Source organism: Rhyacophila brunnea, unplaced genomic scaffold, assembly GCF_057557595.1.
Source record: "Rhyacophila brunnea isolate RB1 unplaced genomic scaffold, BYU_Rbru_1.0 scaffold_15, whole genome shotgun sequence".
Classification (NCBI taxonomy): Eukaryota; Metazoa; Arthropoda; class Insecta; order Trichoptera; family Rhyacophilidae; genus Rhyacophila; species Rhyacophila brunnea.
The window spans coordinates 3,391,677-3,412,605 of NW_028232806.1; the positions used below are offsets into that span (position 1 = coordinate 3,391,677).

The 20,929-nt window shown below is 35.3% G+C and overlaps 1 protein-coding gene across 1 annotated transcript in view; it reads right to left on the minus strand.

The window, feature by feature from the left end:
* The window catches only part of LOC147074808 (cysteine dioxygenase type 1), a 57,926-nt gene that overhangs the window by 2,148 nt on the left and 34,849 nt on the right, over positions 1-20,929 (minus strand). The window contains exons 3-4 of the mRNA XM_085942969.1: positions 19,950-20,096; positions 12,935-13,209 (exon numbers count right to left, since the gene is read on the minus strand). Coding sequence (XP_085799095.1) covers positions 12,935-13,209; positions 19,950-20,096 — 422 coding nt within the window. The remainder of the gene's footprint in view (positions 1-12,934; positions 13,210-19,949; positions 20,097-20,929) is intronic.

The following is a 20,929-nucleotide window of genomic DNA, read 5'->3' on the forward strand; positions in this document are numbered from 1 at the left end:
CTATTATGGCATGGTTTTCGCATGGTTTAATTTAAATTTAAAAACTAACCAATACCATTTGTAAACTGTAGTCTTATTTCAATGAAAGCAAATACGTTTGACTAACAAAGTTTAGTGTGCACTATTTACGTCGGATCTTGACAGCCTACCTTCACCCTTTGCTACTGGTATGACGATATTGCTCGTAGAACTAAACTGGAATGGAGTGCATTTGGACCCAAATAGTATCTTCAATCGTGACCTCCCATTGTGTCTTAAGCGTAAAGTGTTTAAGCAATATGTGCTGCCTTCGCGCACGTATGCATGTGAAACATCAAAAAATTACGTGGTATGGAAAGGTGTAGGAAATGTTGCGCATAACGTGTAAAGATCACAAAAGAAACCTATCGATAAGGAAGCAGACAAGAGTATACGATGTGATAGAAGTCATTAAACAGATGAATTGACAATATGCTGAACCTGTCGCTTGGCGAGTGAACAACCATTGGACAAAAAAATGCCGTCATACAGTGGTACCCAAAGGACACTAAACGCCCACGGGTATGTCCTAAAGCGCGCTGGATATACGAACATATAAAGTTCGGTGGATGTATAATCATCCTATCTCCACCTTTCGGCACTGGTATGGGCGCCATGATCGGGATCAAGATTTGAGAATAATATAGCGGAAATCCAGATTTTGAGTAGGTACCAATTATTAATTCTATCCCTAATTACATTCCATGCTAGGGAATCCAATCCCGAGCCAAAATTATGATCCCGGGATTACAATTTGACAATCTCGGGATCCCGGGACTGGTCCCGGGATTGGAATTTTTTCCATTGTTAATATAATTTTTTTATATTTACAAATATCATTGATAAAATCGGTCAAAAATAAATCTAGTATAATTATTTATACTATTGAAGACATTTATTGTTAATATTGTATATCTACGTTCAATCTTGGAAATACATAAGTTTAATGGAGTAAATAATATTGTAATATTAATAATAATGTGAATTTAATATGAGATTGCTGTTTCTGATAGTAAAGACTTAATGAATGGATTAGCGAGATTTAAAATTCTTCTTCTTCTTCCACCCTGTCACGTCCCAACATTGGGGCATAGGGCAAGCACAAGTTGGCGCCACTTCCCTCGGTCCATCGCCAACTCCTGCGCCTCCCGCCATGTCAGACCTGCAGCACGTAGGTCGCTTTTGTAGCACCGCTGCAGGGTGAGGGAGGGCCGGCCACGGCGACGGAACCTTTGAGGCTGTGCCACAAGGGTACGAAGTGCCGCACTCTTTGGCGGCATCCGGAATACGTGTCCCAGCTACGTAAATCGTCTCTTCGTGGTAACTTCAATCACCGAAGGCTGTTGTGTCTGCTCACGAACTCGGTTGTTTGTAACGCGGTCGTAACAATGTACCCCTAAGATTCGGCGGAGACATCGATTCTCAAAGCTCAAAAGCCGAGACTCTTGAAGCTTAGTAAGATGCCATGTCTCACAGCCATACAGGAGCACAGGTAGCACGCACGCGTTAAACAAACGACATGTGCTCCTCACAGAATACAGCCTTGACCTCCATGCGACTCCAAGCTGGTTGACCGTAGAGCCCGCCATACCCATGCGGATTCCAAGCTCACCAGAAATACCACCATCATCGGCAACCGTGGCACCCAAGTATTTGAATCTGGACACCAGCTCGACGGGCAGACCGGAAACCCGGAGAGGAGTGTCGGCGTCGCTGCATGCAGCACTGCACATGGATTTGGTCTTAGCCGCATTCGGACGAAGATCCACACGTTTCGAGTTCGCGGCAAGCCTGTTCATGGTCACCTCCAACCTTTCGATCGTCGAGTCAAACACGACTGTGTGTCTGCATACTCCAAGTCGCACAGTCTTTCTTCGCATATATCGGTTGTGTCATCATCATGATGAAGACGTATCCTACTGTCGGGGCAAACCGTCTTATGCATTATGATGTCCATCATGATGATAAATAGAAAGGGCGCAAGTACACACCCTTGCTTGACTCCTGACGTGATTTCAAAGAGGTCAGAGGATGTTCCGGCTGCTCTCACGCGACATTGTATTGGTGTAGAGAGCACTTATCACGGCGACCAGTTTCCGTGGGACACCATAGCCTAGCAGAATTTGCCACAGAGATTCACGATGAGGACTGTCAAATGCTTTTTCATAGTCCACGAAGCAGCAAGCGACAGGTATATTCATCTCTTGGTACTGTTGCAGGAGGCATCGGAGAGTTGAAATATGCTCCAAGCAGGACTTCCCCGGGACAAATACACTCTGCTGCACACGCAAAACCTCCAGCATGGGACTTCTAATTCTGTACAGGAGAATCTGCACCAACACCTTCCCGGGAACGCTGAGGAGAGTGATTCCTCTGTAATTATTACAGTCTTGTGGGTTACCCTTTTTGTGCAGAGTAACAACGGTACCATCCCTCCAGGGTTTGGGGCACTCCTTCCTTTCCCACACCTCATGCAGAAGGTCACACAAGGACGGCAATACAGCGCTCAGTCCGCAGAGCAGAAATTCTACATGGATGCCATCATCTCCAGGAGCTTTCCTGCGCTTCAGTCTTTTGACTGCCTCTTTAACTTCAGCAGTTGTCGGAGGATCTTCACAGAATCGAATATCGAAGGGATACAATGGAGGTGGGAAAAAAATAATGGTCTGTAAAAAATAAAATGAATCGGCAACTTACACATGGGTATAAATCAAACTTCATTCAAACTCAGTTTATTTCTAATGAAGTTATTTGTTATTTAAAGTATTTTTTCTGTTATATTTTCGTTTCTCCATAAAAATGGTTAAAAAATCAATCCCGAAAGTTTCGGGATTATGTTTATCAATCCCGGGATTCATAGGTACCGAAAATAGTTCGGGATCCCGGGATTGGAAGTCCTATTCCCTACTCAATCATGTTAGTTAGTCCAGTGTCCATAGTGTTCAAAACTAACGCACGTAAGTTTATTGGTATTGGATTTTTCTTGTGGAGAGGTTATCGCTGAATTGATAACTTTTGGAAATATTATTATGTACGTGATTTGTAAAGAGAACTAAAAATAATAATATTACTATAATATTATATAAACTGCGGTGACCGCGTTTGTCTATGATTGTAACAATTCAAGTCAACGACATTATTCATCGTTTGGTCCCATCTTCTATCGAGATTCTACCAAATTGTATCCAACCTTCTACCAAAATTCTACCAAATTCTCTTACCCTGGGCCAGTCCTATAAGACTACCAACACTGTGGACCGACGTTCATTTTTATAACATTTTTATTAGCCCGTATTCTTGTTTGTCCGGTGGTTGTTTGTCCAGTACAAATCTTGCAATCGATTTTTAACTAACTTCTCGACTAGCTAGACATTTGAAACTTTTAGAATATATCACAACACGATGCCAATGCATTTTTTTAATACTTTTAGCCATCTTTAAGCGGAATTGAATTCATTTTCAGTTAATTCCGTTTTGTATGAAAAGTTATTTCGGAAGAAATCGGTAATCCAATCCACTATTATTGGCTGGTCCTAGCAACGAAATTATTAATATATACGTGCGTTACTATGGAAATCAAAATTACATTATTTCAGTATTCTATATTTGTTTGTTTGTTTGTTTGTTTTTAATTTACTTCATATCAAGTACAAGTTTGAGCATATTGAGCATAATAATTCAACAGAAAATTTAAAAACGTTTAAGTATATAAAAATTTCTTTTTATCTTGTAATTATTTTGTATTCAAATTCTATTTTCATCATTACTACTATTTCTACATTCATTTGAGTCGTTTTCTGCGACACCGATTTCGCCTTTCGGCATCTTCAGGCACTACGTGCACTCACCAAAAGGTAAATAAATACACACTGACACAGGGCTCTAAATGGACCAGAGCGCATAGGAGCGCCGTTACATCGGTAAAATTATTGCTCCGTCTCGTGGAAAATATAATTTGACCATTTGAGCTAGATAGGTAATGTAATAGAAAATCTAACACACTCATTTTTAAGAAATAATCATAAAATTTGATAACTATATATATCTTCAGAAAATTGTCGAGCGCTCCGGTTCGTAAACTTTTCCATTTCGTGCGCTGCACTGACAATGAATACAATTAATTATTAATAATTATTCTAACTTACATGACTAATTTATACAATAAAGTTGGTAAAAACTTTAACATTTAAAAAAAATTATGAATAGTTGAAGTGTTTGTAAAAAAACCACTATCACTATATGCGCCGATACAACTACCGTAACGGGACAATAACCCCATAGATAAAAAACCCCGGACAATAAACTTCCCGTGTACTAAAACCCAGGCAATGTACACGTCATCTCTCTTTTGAAGTATCGTACACTAAGAACATTTTTTGTTTTATTAATCATTATTTCTCCCCCTATCTTTAAAATGTGTATATTATTAGATATTAGTATAATTAGACATTCATTGTCTCTCACTCTTAACTATATTAACTCCCACAAGACCCGAAATGTCAGTCAAACGGTCGGCCTAAAGATAAATGTCTCAAAGACAAAAGTGATGAGGAACTGTTTTTCGGACCCTGCGATTATCTGTGTTAATGGCAACCAACTCGACCAAGTCAGCAGCTACGTCTATCTCGGACTGCAGGTGTCCATAGACGGAAGCATGCACGATGAAATTGCTCGAAGAACAAAGCTGGGATGGAGTGCTTTCGGACGTCTGAATAGTATCTTCAAGAGTGACCGTATGGTGTTCAACCAATGTGTGCTACCCGTGCTCACGTATGGCTGCGAGACTTGGACCGTCAACACGAGAGATGTCCAAAGGCTAAGAGTCTCACAGCGAGGCATGGAGAGGTGTATGTTGGGCATCACCCGAAAGGACCGTAAGAGAAACGAATGGGTTAGGAAGCAGATAGGAGTACGCGATGTAATAGACCTTGCCAAACAGCTGAAATGGAGATGGGTGGGCACATTGCTCGCCAAAAGGATGGCCGCTGGACAATTACCGTCATCCAGTGGTACCCAAGGGGCACGAACACGGCCACAGGGTCGCCCTAAAAGCCGCTGGATTGACGAACTGGTAAAGTTCGGCGGAAATACGTGGCAGCGAATGACACAGGACCGAGAGAGTTGGAAGAAGCTTGGGGAGGCTTTCATCCAGCAGTGGATTGACCCCGGCTGATGCTGATATATTAATTGTATCCATAAATTTCATGTTTTTCTATGACAAATAAATAATATGCCGTATTTCGTTTCAAAGTCTTGTTCCATAGCGACTAGATATCAGATTTTTATCTTATTTTATCTGTTCTGTAATCGCCACACGATAATCTATTTCCGTTGAATTTTAAGGTAACATATTATGTCTAATGAGACATGTAAAATATTATTAATATTGCACATTTTTATCATAAAAACATGTTTTTTTCAGATAGTTACATCAAAATCTTAGGTTAGTAACATAGTATCAAAATAATAATATATTTTCGACCTGTTTTCAACACAATCATTTTGACCCGTTGAGCGAAGATTATGGTTTAAAAACAACTAAGTATTCTTTGACACTTACATCAGGCACTTTTGAGTTTATTATTCGTAATTATTTTTGTTTATTCAATATTTTATTTTGATTACAATCACTGGCTATTATGTGTTGCCATGCTGATAATTAATGGTTCTTGATATAAATCTATCAAAGTTGCAGCGTATCTTTTTATCAATTTGATAATTTAAAGATACGCTAGAAAAAGACAAAATAACAATGTGGACATGGACGCGTCAAGCGGGGGTGTTGGGGGTGTAAAACATCCGGGTGGCAAGTTCAGAAGGCGGTAAGGGTCAGAAAAAAACATTTTATATGATATTATTAAATATATATATTTATATAAAGCCTCGGCCTATAGCGTTGTGGGTCCCAGGTTTGAATCCTGGGTCTGGCAAGTACACATATTGTTTTTCAATTTGTGTATGCGTCAGAGTATGGACCTAATAGGTTGAGCAAGTGGCTAACATCCATTTCTAGTAAAAACAAAATCTGTTAATACAAACCTCCACTCTGTGGAGGCCCATATGATCCTATTAGGATCGGACATGGTCGAAAGAAAAAGAAGAAGAATGCAGAACTAATCTAACTTACATTTGAAGTATTTTACAGAAGTGTTCTTTGAATCATCATATTTAAGCTATTTAATATTTTATAAAGACACTAGGGAACTCAGAAATAATGGGAACTGAAATACCTAACGGGTGAGAAGAAGCAGGCAACCGATCTCGAGTAAGGAAGAAACGGGATAAATTTAAACACGTGTCAAGAATACGCCATACGTCTAATACTGACAACAGCTCTCGGTTTATGCACTGACGCTCATTTAATATTGGTATATTACACACAATATTGCACGTCTACAATACGTGGTTCATTTTCGCAGGACACTCACACATTCAAAGCCCTGTGTCAAAATTTACTGTATCGGAATTCTATTTATTATCTGTTCTGTGAAAGACACATTTATGCATCATTATTTTCATCAATAGTCGTATGTATACATTTATCCATAAACATAACAAATTACTGAATTAGGTTGTTTCAAAGAACTCCCTTCTGAAATATTTCAAATGTGAGTTAGAATAGTTTTGCATTCAGCTGACGAATTGTTATTAAATTCCCTACATAAAATAAATTGTATCATATTGATTCATATCGTATCATGATGACAAGTCACTTTTGAGTTGGTAGCTGAATCGTTCCGTGCTTTTGAAAATCGACGATTGCTCGCAATGATCATTGAATCTGGTCGGGTAAAATTAGGTCTTACCATGCGTACCCCTTTGATTTTTAAAACGGCCCACGTGCTCGTCGTAGGTCAAAATTGAGTTTTTATTGTATTTTCAAACCATGATTCTGGACACCCCTTAAACGTTGTAGATAATCTATTTATATAATTTTGAAGCCTTATTATCCTTTATAGTTATTTTAAACATTTGATGACTGCATAAAGTATTTTTGTTACATAAAATAGTATTCTTTTAAACCTCTCGCTCTAATGTTTTAGAATATAGTCATATTTCGGTACATAACTGTGCAGTGGTGTTAAGATTTTTTACGTTTATTAATTTTTAAACGCATTTATTAAACTATTAGTATAATTAATTACGAGATAATTTTTGTAAAATATTCACGATAAAAAATTATATTGGTAATCTCTGTGATCCCAAATTTGACAAGAATTAGGCATTTTATTATTCAAAAAATCGGCAAGATTAACACATTTGAAGATGATTTTAAAGATACTTATTATAAGCTATGTCTTTGACCATTCAAGTGTGATAAACATCTTATGAATAATGATTGCTTTATAATAGTTATTGACCTAAGAATAATGTAGTGTTTTTTTGAAATACGCCATTTTTTTTGTTATTCCCTAGTGGTTAAGCTACAACATACGGCCGTAGCCATAAATTGACAAACTATAATTAAAGTAGGGAGTAAAATTATGTTAACGCGCGTGTTTGAACATGTACCTAACCGATTGAAAAAAAAAAAAATTAAACGGTACATGTTCAAACACGCGCGTTAATATCATTTTACTCCCTACTTCAATTATAGTTTGTCAATTTATGGCTACGGCCGTATGTTGTAGCTTAACTTCTGGGGAATGACAAAAGAAATGGCGTATTTCAAAAAAACACTACCTTATTCTTAGGTCAATAATTATTATAAAGCAATCATTATTCATAAGATGTTCATCACACTTAAATGGTCAGAGACATAGCTTATAATAAATATCTTTAGAATTATCTTCAAATGTGTTAATCTTGCCGATTTTTTGAATAATAAAATGCCTAATTCTTGTCAAATTTGGGATCACAGAGATTATCAATATAATTTTTTATCGTGAATATTTTACAAAAATTATCTCGTAATAAATTATACTAATGGTTTAATAAATGCGTTTAAAAATTAATAAATGTAAAAAATCTTAACACCACTGCACAGTTATGTACCGAAATATGACTATATTCTAAGACATTAGATCGAGAGGTTTAAAATAATACTATTTTATGTAACAAAATACTTTATATAAGTCATCAAATGTTTAAAATAACTATAAAAGATAATAAAGCTTCAAAATTATATAAATAGATTATCTACAACGTTGAAGGGGTGTCCAGGATCATGGTTTGAAAATACAATAAAAACTCAATTTTGACCTTCGACGAGCATGTCCCCCCTTAAGAAAACAAAACATTGTGGACATAACAAATCTAAATTCAAGACGTGCAAAATATGAGATTTACATTATAACAAATATTACCCTCATAAGAGAGAAGAAGAGAATATATTTTATAAAACAATAATAATTGTTATAATAAATACTTAATTTAGAAAAATAAAATTTCGAGTACAAAATATATAGCGAGTCACTGAAAATGTCTACGTCTTTGGGGAGCGCATTGACTATTACTCCCCTCGCTAATCGTGCCTGATAGGCTTGACACGAGGAAACAGTTCCGGTCCACAATAAATCATGGCTGCGATCACGTAGGTAATTGACAGGAGCATGTAAATTAAAGTGAATAAAATGGAAAGCATCCCTCGTCAAAAATCTTAACTAATATCCAAAAAATAGGTAAATCGACGTTGCAAAGAATATCTACTATCCATAACTAATGTAAGTTTACATAATTTTTATGACTAACTGAATATTTTATGTTTTATTTTTCTCGCGATCATCTCTCCACGAAATGCTTCCTGAATCAAAAAGTACAACGAAATCCTTGTAATTCTAAGGGATAAATAAGTCTTGACATCAATTTTATTTAAAACATAGGTACCCACATTGCAGACTTTTAAATCAATTAAAACGATTCAATTCCAGTTGTCACCAGATTCAATCAAATATTTGTTATTGTAACCTCAAACAACGTGTTATCTCTAGTCGACTGTGTCTTGCTATTAAGTTATATCGTTAAATTTATTATGACAGATATCGTGACAATATTGTTAAAAATCATCGGAAAAACCTAGGTACCTACAGTCTGAATTAATTATTATATTAATACATATTTTTATTTGAGAATATTGGAATATAAGGAAGTCTTTAAGCCATGCCTAACCAAACCACAATAGATAGTACAAAGTATTCTTATATCTATAAAATATCTAAAATGATTATTAATGGCATCATTTTAGATATTTTATAGATAGACGAATATTTCTTCATTATTATCTTTACGGCTTGTTTGTACATTATAGTCTTATACCCCGTTTACACGTGCAAGTATTTACTAACTGTTGACAGTAAGGAAATGTATGGGTAAAGTGTAAACATGTATTATCCTGCAGTTGGCAAGATTACATGTATGATTCAAAAAAAGTTTAGAAGCTTCTGAATTTTCATGCGACAGTAGAATTTTTTCGATCTGAGCCTGCGCAGTAGAACGATAGTGGCGAACCTGCCAACAAAAAAACGAACTACGAACGAATTTTCTGATTGACCGATTTTCACTACCTGTCAAATAGTACGAAATAGTACCATAAAATGACAACATCGCGTGTAGAGACAGTCTGCACTTTTACGTGTAAACAGTTATTGTCGCGATAGTTTAAAATACGCACTATTGCTGCCAGTAAATCCATGCACGTGTACAGGCGCCATTAAGCCTTTTCCAGATGATAAGCATCAATCAAATGTGGGCTACGTCCATATAACGCGTTTCATAAGTTTACTTTTTTATCGACCATGTCCGATCCTAAAAAGATCATATGGGCCTCCACGGAGTGGAGGTTTGTATTAACAGATTTTGTTTTTACGAGAAATGGATGTCAGCCACTTGCTCAACCTATTAGGCCCATACTCGTGACTCATACACAAATTGAAAAACAATATGCGTAGGTACTTGCCAGACACAGGATTCGAACCTGGGACCCACGACGTTATAGACTAACGCTTAAGCCACGCGGCCATCGTGGGGGTATGAAGTACTATTAGTTTACTATACCTACTTGATAATTAGTATTCAACATGAGACGCAACAATAATTAAATAATCGTTGCAACTATCGGTAATTATTGTCGCATATATTACCTCGACTTACTCATAATACGCACGTACTCGAGAGTCTGGCGAATGCTTGCGCTTGTAGCGCGATAAATGACACGGCGCGAGTACATATGGACGGCTCAATGACGGCACATCGATTGCGCGCGAGATTTTTACGCGCGAGTCAAATCGCGTCGTCTGTACAAAGCCTTAGTTCAATGAAAACAAATATGTTTGACTGACAAAGTTTAGTGTGCACTATTAATGTTGGATCTTAATAGCCTGCCTTTACCCTTCGCCACTGATGCCTACTGAAACTAAACCTTCGATATAAAATTAAACATTATAATAATTATATAAAACAAGATATTAATTATTACAAGATATAAATATATAAATATTAATTGCTTAATTCTAGATAAGAAAACATAGAAAGTTATTAGTCAATATCAAAGATGGTTATCATTAATTTTATTATTTGTTATTGAAAATAAATTACCCTACATAATATCCAATTTCAAAAGTTTATTATTTCATACATATTCAGATAACTTTGAATTGCCTGTTTATCTGTCATTTTTATTATTTTCTCTTTGTCCATATGCACAAGGCATATAAAGGCATTGTTATTGTACTAGACTAGCAATTTCCAACTATGAACTGTCAAGGGTAGTCAATATATTTATGACATGTTGAATTTGCTTTAAATAAAATGGAATTATTCCATATTAAGAATATTTTAATGAACCTTTATCTACATACGGCACACACTTAACGTAAGTATTGCCTAGTCCAGGGTTGGCAAACCTTTTTACGTACGCGTGTCAAAACTCCCCAAATATTATTTTTCGACTGTCTGACGTGCCGAGCACAGGGAATAAGTAATTTTAAGAATTCTACTAAAAAAATGATGATTTTCTAGATACCACTCACAGTACATAGTATACGTGTACTTTTTTTCAATTACACCATACATTTCGGTGCACTAATTTTGAAACTGTCTGCCAGAATTACTACTACAGGCTCCACCAAGTTTTTGTGGCTTATTTACGTATTTATAGCCATTTTTGCGAGTAGAAATGAAATCGTTGTTACTATTTTGCTTTGTTTGGTTTTTTAAGCACAAATTGACACCAGAATTGCTCCGATCAGATGAGGCATTCTCTCGTGCAGTGGCCAATATTAGAAATTCGCAGAGCTGCTTTCCCCGCCGCCTGATGAGATTAGTGCGATAACATTACATGTGACGCATAAAGCCTAAGGTCCAACCTATAGGTACAATGATATATTTACATTAAATTTAATGCTTATTTTTCTAGAGTATTTGCCTATTTTATAGATTGCGATCTATCATTCATTATTATTATGGGTATTTTTTCTCTTCAAAAGAAAACATTCGCATGTCATGCAAAATCATCTCGCATGCCGCTAGTGGCACACGTGCCATAGGTTCGCTGCTACCACTGGCCTAGCTCAATATTACGGATATATTATAATATAATATGCATATTACTAAGTGACAAGTGTTTAATAAATTAAAAAAGAATTATTTGCAATACACTTCAAAGGAATTTTTCCAACCAGACAACGTGAAATAACAGCCCAGACACAAAAAAAAATTAAGTAGGGTTACTTTTCAGTTTTGGGTAGCTTTTATGATGTAAAATTTGATGTAAGCTAGCGCTTCATATTATTTTCTACATGCCGACAGTGCTCGAAACGGACCGGCGCGAACCGGATCGTATAGCTCATGTTCGCGAAATCCTCGAAATTCGTCTACTTTCCATATTTTTTTTATTAACGTTCAAAACATAACTTGTCAGACGTATAGTACAAACATACTATTTATGACATTTCGCTTATTTCTTTAAACAATAATGAATGTTGGTGTTACTTTGCAACATTTTTTACACTTCGGTGAAAGAACTAATAGTAGAGCAACAAGTATCCTGATTCCTGATACCCTGCAAATACATCGTAGGCCTAAACCGTATACGCTGCATAAACGTGTGTATAAAAATGTGAAGAGAAGCTTCACGTGGTTGGGACATGTGGTCTGAATGCCGCCAGAGAGTGCGACACTCCCTCACTCCGCAGCGGTGCTACAAAAGCGATCTATGCACAACATGTCTCACATGGAGGGAGACGCGAGACGTGCTGATGGACCGAGGGAAGTGACTCGATTTTGTGATTGCCTTATGCCCTCACACTGGGGCGTGACAGGATGAAGTAAGTAAGTAGTGTAAGTATGGAAAAATCCAAAGTAATGAGCATGTTTTTGAGACTTGCTTAGTGGTGCTTAAAGTAATTTTGGTTTGCTGTTGTTTATCTATCCAAATCATCCCTCCGCCACCTGACCCGGTGCGCTTCGACGCTACTAGATCACTGGACCCACGTAGTTTATGCTTTTTCTGATAGAATCATTGCCATCATGGCCACCACATCCTGAAGCGAGGCCCAAGCCCAGGATGTCTTTCGAGCCCACCTACCTGTCGCTAAGGTTAAGGACAATGTGATGCTATACATACAGCACTGTTTCCCAAATTCTACACGGGAGTTATCATTTAAGTAAGTATATCAATCATCATATTAAATCAAATTGCAACACACAACCTCATATTTAAAATATTTAGGTAATAGTCCTGAAGTAAAGTAGCGCCACCGGCGACTTTTTTTTTACTAATAGAGTAAATTTGCAGTATGTGTTAATCTCACTTAGCTGGTCGAACGTCCACGACGGGCCCCTCCAATGCCCGAGCCCCTAGGCTAGAGCCCTGTCAGTCATTGGCATCCACTAAACTCATAAAAACGCGTATGTATTGTCTTGATCTCTTGACAATGTGATTCTGTCACAATGTTATTATATGTATCTATCAACTTACCATTAATATAGCAGACTCCGTTAGTTTCTAATCTCGATCTTCCCAACTCGACCATTTGCTGCTCCTCGCAGTCGACAATGTTTTCGTTTTTATCCGGCCCGTGTTCGCAACAGCTGTCGTCGTTCCCGCCAATCCGGCAGCTCGATTCCAATTTCGAATTCAGATTCTCCGCGTCGCCGCCATTTTGACAACGGCCGCCATTTGCGTGACTGCATACGTCAAGGTCCGGCATTTTGTTTTTGATGATCGGATCGTACTTCTGAGGCCAGGCGTATCTGAATTCAGAATTAAAATACAAATTTATATAATAATAAAAAAAATATATTTATCAAGTCATATTATTTATCAAGAATGTCTTTTTTCTGAGAATTTAAATGGAATTTTTACAATGACACTTCATCACATTCTGTGCGTAATCGAAATTTGACCTTAACCCTTGTTTGTTTTTTTAAATAATAATATTACAATTTTATAGTAATTTCATTATTTATTTATATTATAGTATATTATGCAGGATACATAATTGAATATTTAAACTATCTGTAATAGTAATATTATGCCTGGTCCACACCGGCAACAAGTCGCGCGACAACTCGTTAAATTTTACGATAATTATCATAATTGCTTAAGAAATTTTACGATAATTATCATGCTTATCGTAAAATTTAACGAGTTGTCGCGCGACTTGTTTTCGGTGTGGACCCGGCATTATGTATAAAGTCGGGTACTCATTGGCGAGCCGTAACTGTGACCGTTGCAGATTACAGTAACAAGTATGGACGCCAAATAATTAGCTACAGTATCTGGAACGGTTACAGTTACGGCTCACTAATGAGTACCTGGCTTAAGAGTAAGTTTATACAACACAAATGGTCAGTAACGTTTCGTGGAACGGGCAGGTCATACACTAGTTAGGGGCGGCACATTTCATACAATTACAAACATTGATGTAATATATTAACAATGATTGCATACTACGGCGTTTGAGAGTAAGTTTCGTTGAGAAGGAATTAATTTTCCTGTGGTACACAGTGGCAATTCTCTTTGACGAAAACGACGCATTCAATTCGACAAACTCGAAACAGTTCAAAACAGTCATGTTATTATTTAATTACATCAAAATTTTAAAAATATACACTAAAACCCAAAGTATAAGAAAATCCCTGTTAAAATATCTTTAGTTAAAACATGTAATACTAGGAATCTACATTTATATGTTTGCTAAGAACGTTGGTGGTTGAAATGATTGGTTTTATTTTAGTTCTTATCATGAGATACCTCAAAATCAGTCAGTGCCTCAAGCATCCACGTTATCTAAATCTGTCACTGGATGACATATAATATGTCAAAATTTAAATATTGTTATTTAATTTATTCGTTCAAGACAGTCGAGAACTAGATAATTAATAATTACAAGATAAAAAGAACTTTTTATATACCACGTTTTTACATTTTCTGTTGAATCATATAAACTTGATTAATTAATACTTTTTTTTTGTACTTGATAGAAATACTGAATAAATATTATACAATACTGAAATGTCATTTTGACATTTCATATTGATTTCCATAGTAACGCAAGTATATAGGTATCTATTAATAATTTAGTTGCTATTCTGATCAATCTCTTTTTTATGTAATACTGTTTTATATTTCTTTGTTTCTAAATGTCATGTTGTGAACGTCTTAAACTTATAATTTGTAATGTCCACAATATGTAAAAATAAATAAATTGAATTGAATTGAATTGGATAATAGTGAGTAGTAAACATTACTTTTAACGATTTTTTTCTGAAAATACACAACAGAATTAACTGAAAATGAATTCAATTCTGCTTAAAGATGGCCAAAAGTATTGCATTGCAAGAATGCATTGTCGTCGTGTTATGATATATTCTAAAAGTTTCAAATGTCTAGCTAGTCGGGAAGTTAGTTAAAAACCTTCAATCGTCCAATACAAATCTTGGATAAACAATAAAAAATTGTACTGGACACACAAGAAAAAATCTATACCGGACAAACAAGAATACGAAAACGTGATAAAAAGGTTGGTATGTAGGTATATACATAAACAATTAACATTCAATCTGAGACTAATAATTATTGTCCAAACTCCAAACAATGATCAAAAATATAGTTTATTTATTGAAGTCAAGAGTTTTCTGTGGGCTGTTTTGTCTGTGCTTTTTTATAGTGGCGTTTTTAACGTAGTTATTTTTATGACGCATGTTATTGTCATATCTATGACGTATTACATTGCCATCGAATCAACAATATGACAATATTAGTTATGTTTGCAAAATATGTGATATAATAATAATCCTCACGACCAGGACTCGAAACGGACCGAGTTACGATTCACGAAATCCCAAAATTAGTGCTCCGTCTCGTGGACAAATTATTAATTTGACTATCTGGGCTAAATGTGACATACAATAACTAAAATCTAACACAACCATTTTTATAAAATACATATACATTAAATTATGTTAATATTTTCGGAAAATTATTTAGCGTTCCGGTTCGTACAGATTTCCATTTCGAGGGCTGCTCACGACAGAGTGAGAGAATACATTTGCGAAGAAAGTGGTCAGAGAGGGAAGTTAAAGAAAAAAATATGGAATGCATCTACTACGATCCTACACCTTGTGATGCTTCAGGCATGTCCAAATTCAGATAGGCTGTGATCTACTGTCCAGTATAAAAAAAAAAAAACTAACAGTGCTTTACCACACCCTCATTTTTAGACATCTGATATGCATTACTACTAAAGATTTGAGCAGCCAATATTTTTCAGCGCCGCAGGCGAACAAAAAACTATTTTCGGTACTGTTCGGTTATCAGGAATACAGCGGAAAACACATTTTGAAAATAACCGATAAACTGGATTATTTGTTAGGTTAACCTAACCAAACCTAACCTAAACTAACCCAAACTAACAAGAAATCCAGTATATCGGATATTTTCAAAATGTGTTTTCAGCTGTATTCCTGATAACCGAACATTACTCTATTTTCTACGAAATATGTTGTCAAAAATGGTATTGTTATTATCCCTACTTTATCTACCGCATATAAACAATGCATGCTTTATCTACCCCCGCGGAACGTCACTGCTTTTCATTTATAAATAATGTATTATTTACGATTATTTTGACTAGTTAAATTATAAATATCATATAATATTCATAGACATTGATGATTTCGGAAGGTGAATCCTGGAATACTAAACCCAAATTTTATGCAATGCTAGAATACTTTATAGGGTCTGCTTAGCTCATTCGGTGTACTTCCTTATATCTAATTTATATATACCTGTTGGGTCACTCTAGTGTGGTGTTCGATGTGTAGGTTGAGGATAATGATAATGACGAAGTCTACGATGTAGCGGGGTGAGATTGATTAGCAGCGTATCAGTACAATAGTATATTATACATGATAGTTACCAGCTAAGTACTCTGATTCGAGTGACATTGAGATAAATTGTTGTTCGTTATTTATACAATACAAGGTAGTACATTAACATTAAATTCTGTTACATAATCATATTAAACTAAATATAGAGTCAGCGTTTTAAATTGAGTGGCGAAATGAAATATTATTTGTTATTACAGTTCTAAGAAAATACTATGAAAAATGATTATTCAGCTAATACACCGTAATGGTACAATGTGTTGTGATATGATGTAATAATACACCGTCTCTAATTTCACCAATCGACTTGCTGGTCTAGCTGAATTGTTTACTTGGAAATGGATTCGCTGGGAATATATTACTGCAAAGTAATTTGATATTTTTATAAATAATAGATATATGCTATTATTCTGCAGCTACATAGGTACCTATATTTTTTGTATTTAGTATTTAATGTTCATGTTGTGAACGTCTTAAATTAATAATTGGTAATGTTCAATATATGCAAAAAAAACATGAAATTTCTATTAATCAGAATTTATGTCATAATAATAATATTATTTTATTTTTTTTGACCATGCCCGATCCTAATAGGATCATATGGGCCTCCACAGAGCAGAGGTTTGTATTAACAGATTTTTGTTTTTTACGAGAATTGGATGTCAGCCACTTGCTCAACGTAGTAGGTCCATACCCTGACAGACACAAATTGAAAAACAATATGTCGCACCCCCAGTAAGATACTGTCGTAAGTCTGAAATGGGCGTTTTCGAGTTATGGATGTGGTTGAATTCGTATTTTTTTTTGCTATTTTAATAAAATACTGTCGTATCTCAAACTCAAATAGTGTCAGAGCGAAAGCACTTAATACAGTACATTACTTTCCGAAAACTGTTAAATAGATAATAAAATAGTGTTGTAACTAAGTTACGACAGTATTTTACAAGAAGCTTTCTAAAAAACTAAAACAATACTTTAAAAAAAAATACTGTTGTAACACTGTTACTACAAGAAAATCTTAAGATACAGCGTAATTTTCTCACTAATTGAATGGATATTATTGTTCCAAAGTATTCAAACAAAAAAAACTGGAAGCAGCAGAGGCAACAATTTTTGTTATCAACAATTAAATGGAAGTAAAATACAAGAAGTATGCAAAAATAGTTTATCAATACATTTGGGGTGAGTTAAAGGTACTGCTCCACTGCGTGGAAAACAAGAGATCACCATGGCAATCACAAAAAAATTGGTGATGATTAAAAAAATGATATAAGAGCTCACATTAAGTCTTTTCCAGTGATCGAGTAACATTATTTACGTGCACAGACGTGTAAATTGTATTTAGATGGTAAATTAACAATTGCTGAAATGTATCGGTTATACAAAAAACAACAAGCTGACAGCAATATGCCATTTGGAAAAGAACACTATTATACGCATCCATATTTAATGACGAATTTAATATTGGCTTCTTTAAGCCTAAAAAAGATTTGTGCGTTGAATGCGACCTATACAATAATTCTTCACCAGGTGAAAAAAAGCAACTTCAAGAAAAATATGAGACACATCAACCTGGAAAAAAGAGGCAAGGGATGAAAAGACCAAAGACGTAGCAGAGTCCCGAACTAATGGCCAAAATAGTGTCATTAATGTAGCTGTATATGATTTGCAGGCTGTTTTACCGCTTCCTTGCGGAAATGTGTCAACTTTCTATTATAAACGAAAGTTTGGCAATGTACAATCTTACAGTCTATAATATCACTGAAAATATTGCAAACTGATACATGTGGGACGAGAGTCAAGCTGCATGAGGATCCAATGAAATTGGTAGCTGTGTACTCGATTACAATGCATGTGAAAAATATCACCACAATGAGCATTTTATTTTTTACAGTGATAATTGTGCCGGGCAGAATAAAAATAAATACATTGCTGCAATGTATTTATATGCCACCGGGAATTCACAAAAAAATACAACAATCTCTAATAGGTTTTTGGTCACCGGGCATAAACAAAATGAAGGCGATATCGTCCATTCTACAATTGAGCAGCAGAAGACTAGGGCTCAAAAAAATTGAACCAATATTTGTGTCCAGCCAAATGATTACCATTGTACAAACAAGTAAGAAAACAGGACAACCATACATAGTTAAACCCATGACGACAAATAATTTTCTCAACATGAAAAAACTAGCAGATCAAATCGGTAAAAATTACAACACGGATGAAAATGGAGAAAAAGTTTTGTGGCAGAAAATTAAAGTTATAAAAGTAGACAGAGACTATCCATACATTATTTTTTTTAAAACCAGTTATCATGAAGAATGTAGGAAATTGAATGTTCGACAACAGCAAATAGGTAAACCGTTACCAATAGATGGTCTCAATTTATCCAAAGCATATCAAGAGAGGCCAAAAATAACGACAATTAAAAAGAAGGAGTTGCTTTCCTCTGCACCGCTAAACATCGTGAATTTTATTATGATTTTTTTGCTTCTCTTCCAAGTGATGTTTAAAAATTAAAAATCGTATGTAAAAATTTTATTTTCTCATTAAATTAAATAATTAATTATTTTATTGTTTTTTTGAACTAATAATTGTATTTTTCTTTTTTTTTCAATAAATCTTTAAAGATTGTACCATAACTTAATATTTTGAAAACCTTCCTTTACAGTGCCCAACAAATTAGTTGAAATTATTAGAGTGATGGTAGGGAAATTTACATAGAAAGTATTGAGTTGATTCAAATTTGACCATGAAATTGTCAAATATCCTAATAAAATACAGTCGTAACTCAGAAATATTCAAATATCTCCGTTTGTATATGTTTTAGAGAAAAATGATGAATACAATTGAAAATAGATTATGTTTTTCCATAAAAATGAGTAATAATTTTTACATTCAGACTTTTCCTGTATTTACAAAGAATATTTGAAACTTCAAATGGCTCTCCTGCAAAATGCCAAATTTTGACTTACTACAGTATCTTACTGGGGGTGCGATGTGTACTTGCCAGACCCAGGATTCGAACCTGGGACCCTCGGCGTTATAGTCCAACACTTAAGCCGTGCGGCCACCGTGGGTGTTATGGTGGGTGGGGGTCCATAATATTATGATCACATAAAAACTTTGTAACAAAACAACACAAAATCTTATTATTGTTTGTAGAAATAGGTGTTTACTGCATATTAAGTTTCTCCAAACTATATTAAAAATATTCGGTTATTTTTACTAGATACGTTTGTAGTTCAAATTTATGTTTTTTATTTTAGGCTTTATCGTAGGGGGCTCAAAACCAACCAGTGTCCCTAAATTCACCACTGATCAAAGGTAAGAATGCTGACATCTGTTACATGAGATGCTGATTGATCAAATATTAATGAATTTTCAAAGTAGGTACTCTTTTCAATTTTTTGACATTTTTTTTTTAGATAGGCATTGATTATATTTTAAAGCACTTTACAGTGTAAATTACGTTTATGTATGTCGATAGATTCCTCTAGTAGTATTACAGGAGTATTGCATTTCGCCTTAAGGATTGACAGATGTCTTGATATATTATAAAATTAATCTAGGTTTCTATATAAGTGTTATATTCGAACCTGACTTCTTCGAGTTCTCCTTTCAACATCTTCATGAAGCAGTGGGCATCCGCGTGGTCGTGGATCGGAGACGCGTGACCCTCCCCCCAGCACAGGACCATCAGGTTGAATTTTCCGTTGCCAGAGTCCACTAGGTTTCTTGTGTATCTGGAGAAATAAATAAAACATTAATATTAAAAGGTTTTTTAAAATAAATTACTTCTAAGTCATGATAGCAATTATTTTATTAATAGTGGCCATCTCCAATCTCTAAATCTACAATCGCGGAGCTCTCCATTCTTCATTTGGATTCAACCAATAAGACATCGAGCCTTCATTACGTCATGATAACATGTTCTCACAATACGGTGCATTATTGCAATCGTTGATTCCGTAAGGCCGGTTCGGATTAGTCGAGTGGCGAGTAATTTTGTTACCAATGAAGTGAATACGCGCGTACTGACTGAGCAAGCAGCCTCGGGTATTTGCTTTGCGAAAATCGATGCGCAGCAACAAAATTAACGTCACGCGAGGCAGCCGCGCGCAGCACTTTTGAGCATCGATAAACCGACAACGATTGGATCGGTTGTGGCAATGCTCGGGCGAGTCGCGTACTGACTGACTGAGCATTTTGCCTCACGAGGTTTTTAGGTATATTTTCTATCACCAAGCTGCCTCGCGACCACGCGAGTCAGTACGCACCTATTGACGTGTCAAAATGAACTGAGCACAGCGTAACAAAGCAAAAAATAATTAATTAATTATTTTTTATTCAACAAATAATTTACAAGATTTAAGAATGTACCATTCTTTTTATTGAACATACATAATTTGAAAATACTTTTTATACTACTTCTCAGAAGTGTTTTCAAATTATGTATTTTCAAAAAATAAATAAGTTAATAATTTCATTTATAATGGCTAGGTATATTAAAAGAATTGGAGGAAGAAATTCTACGATAACTAATGAACTTGACTAAAGATAACGTGTTCAGGCTTGT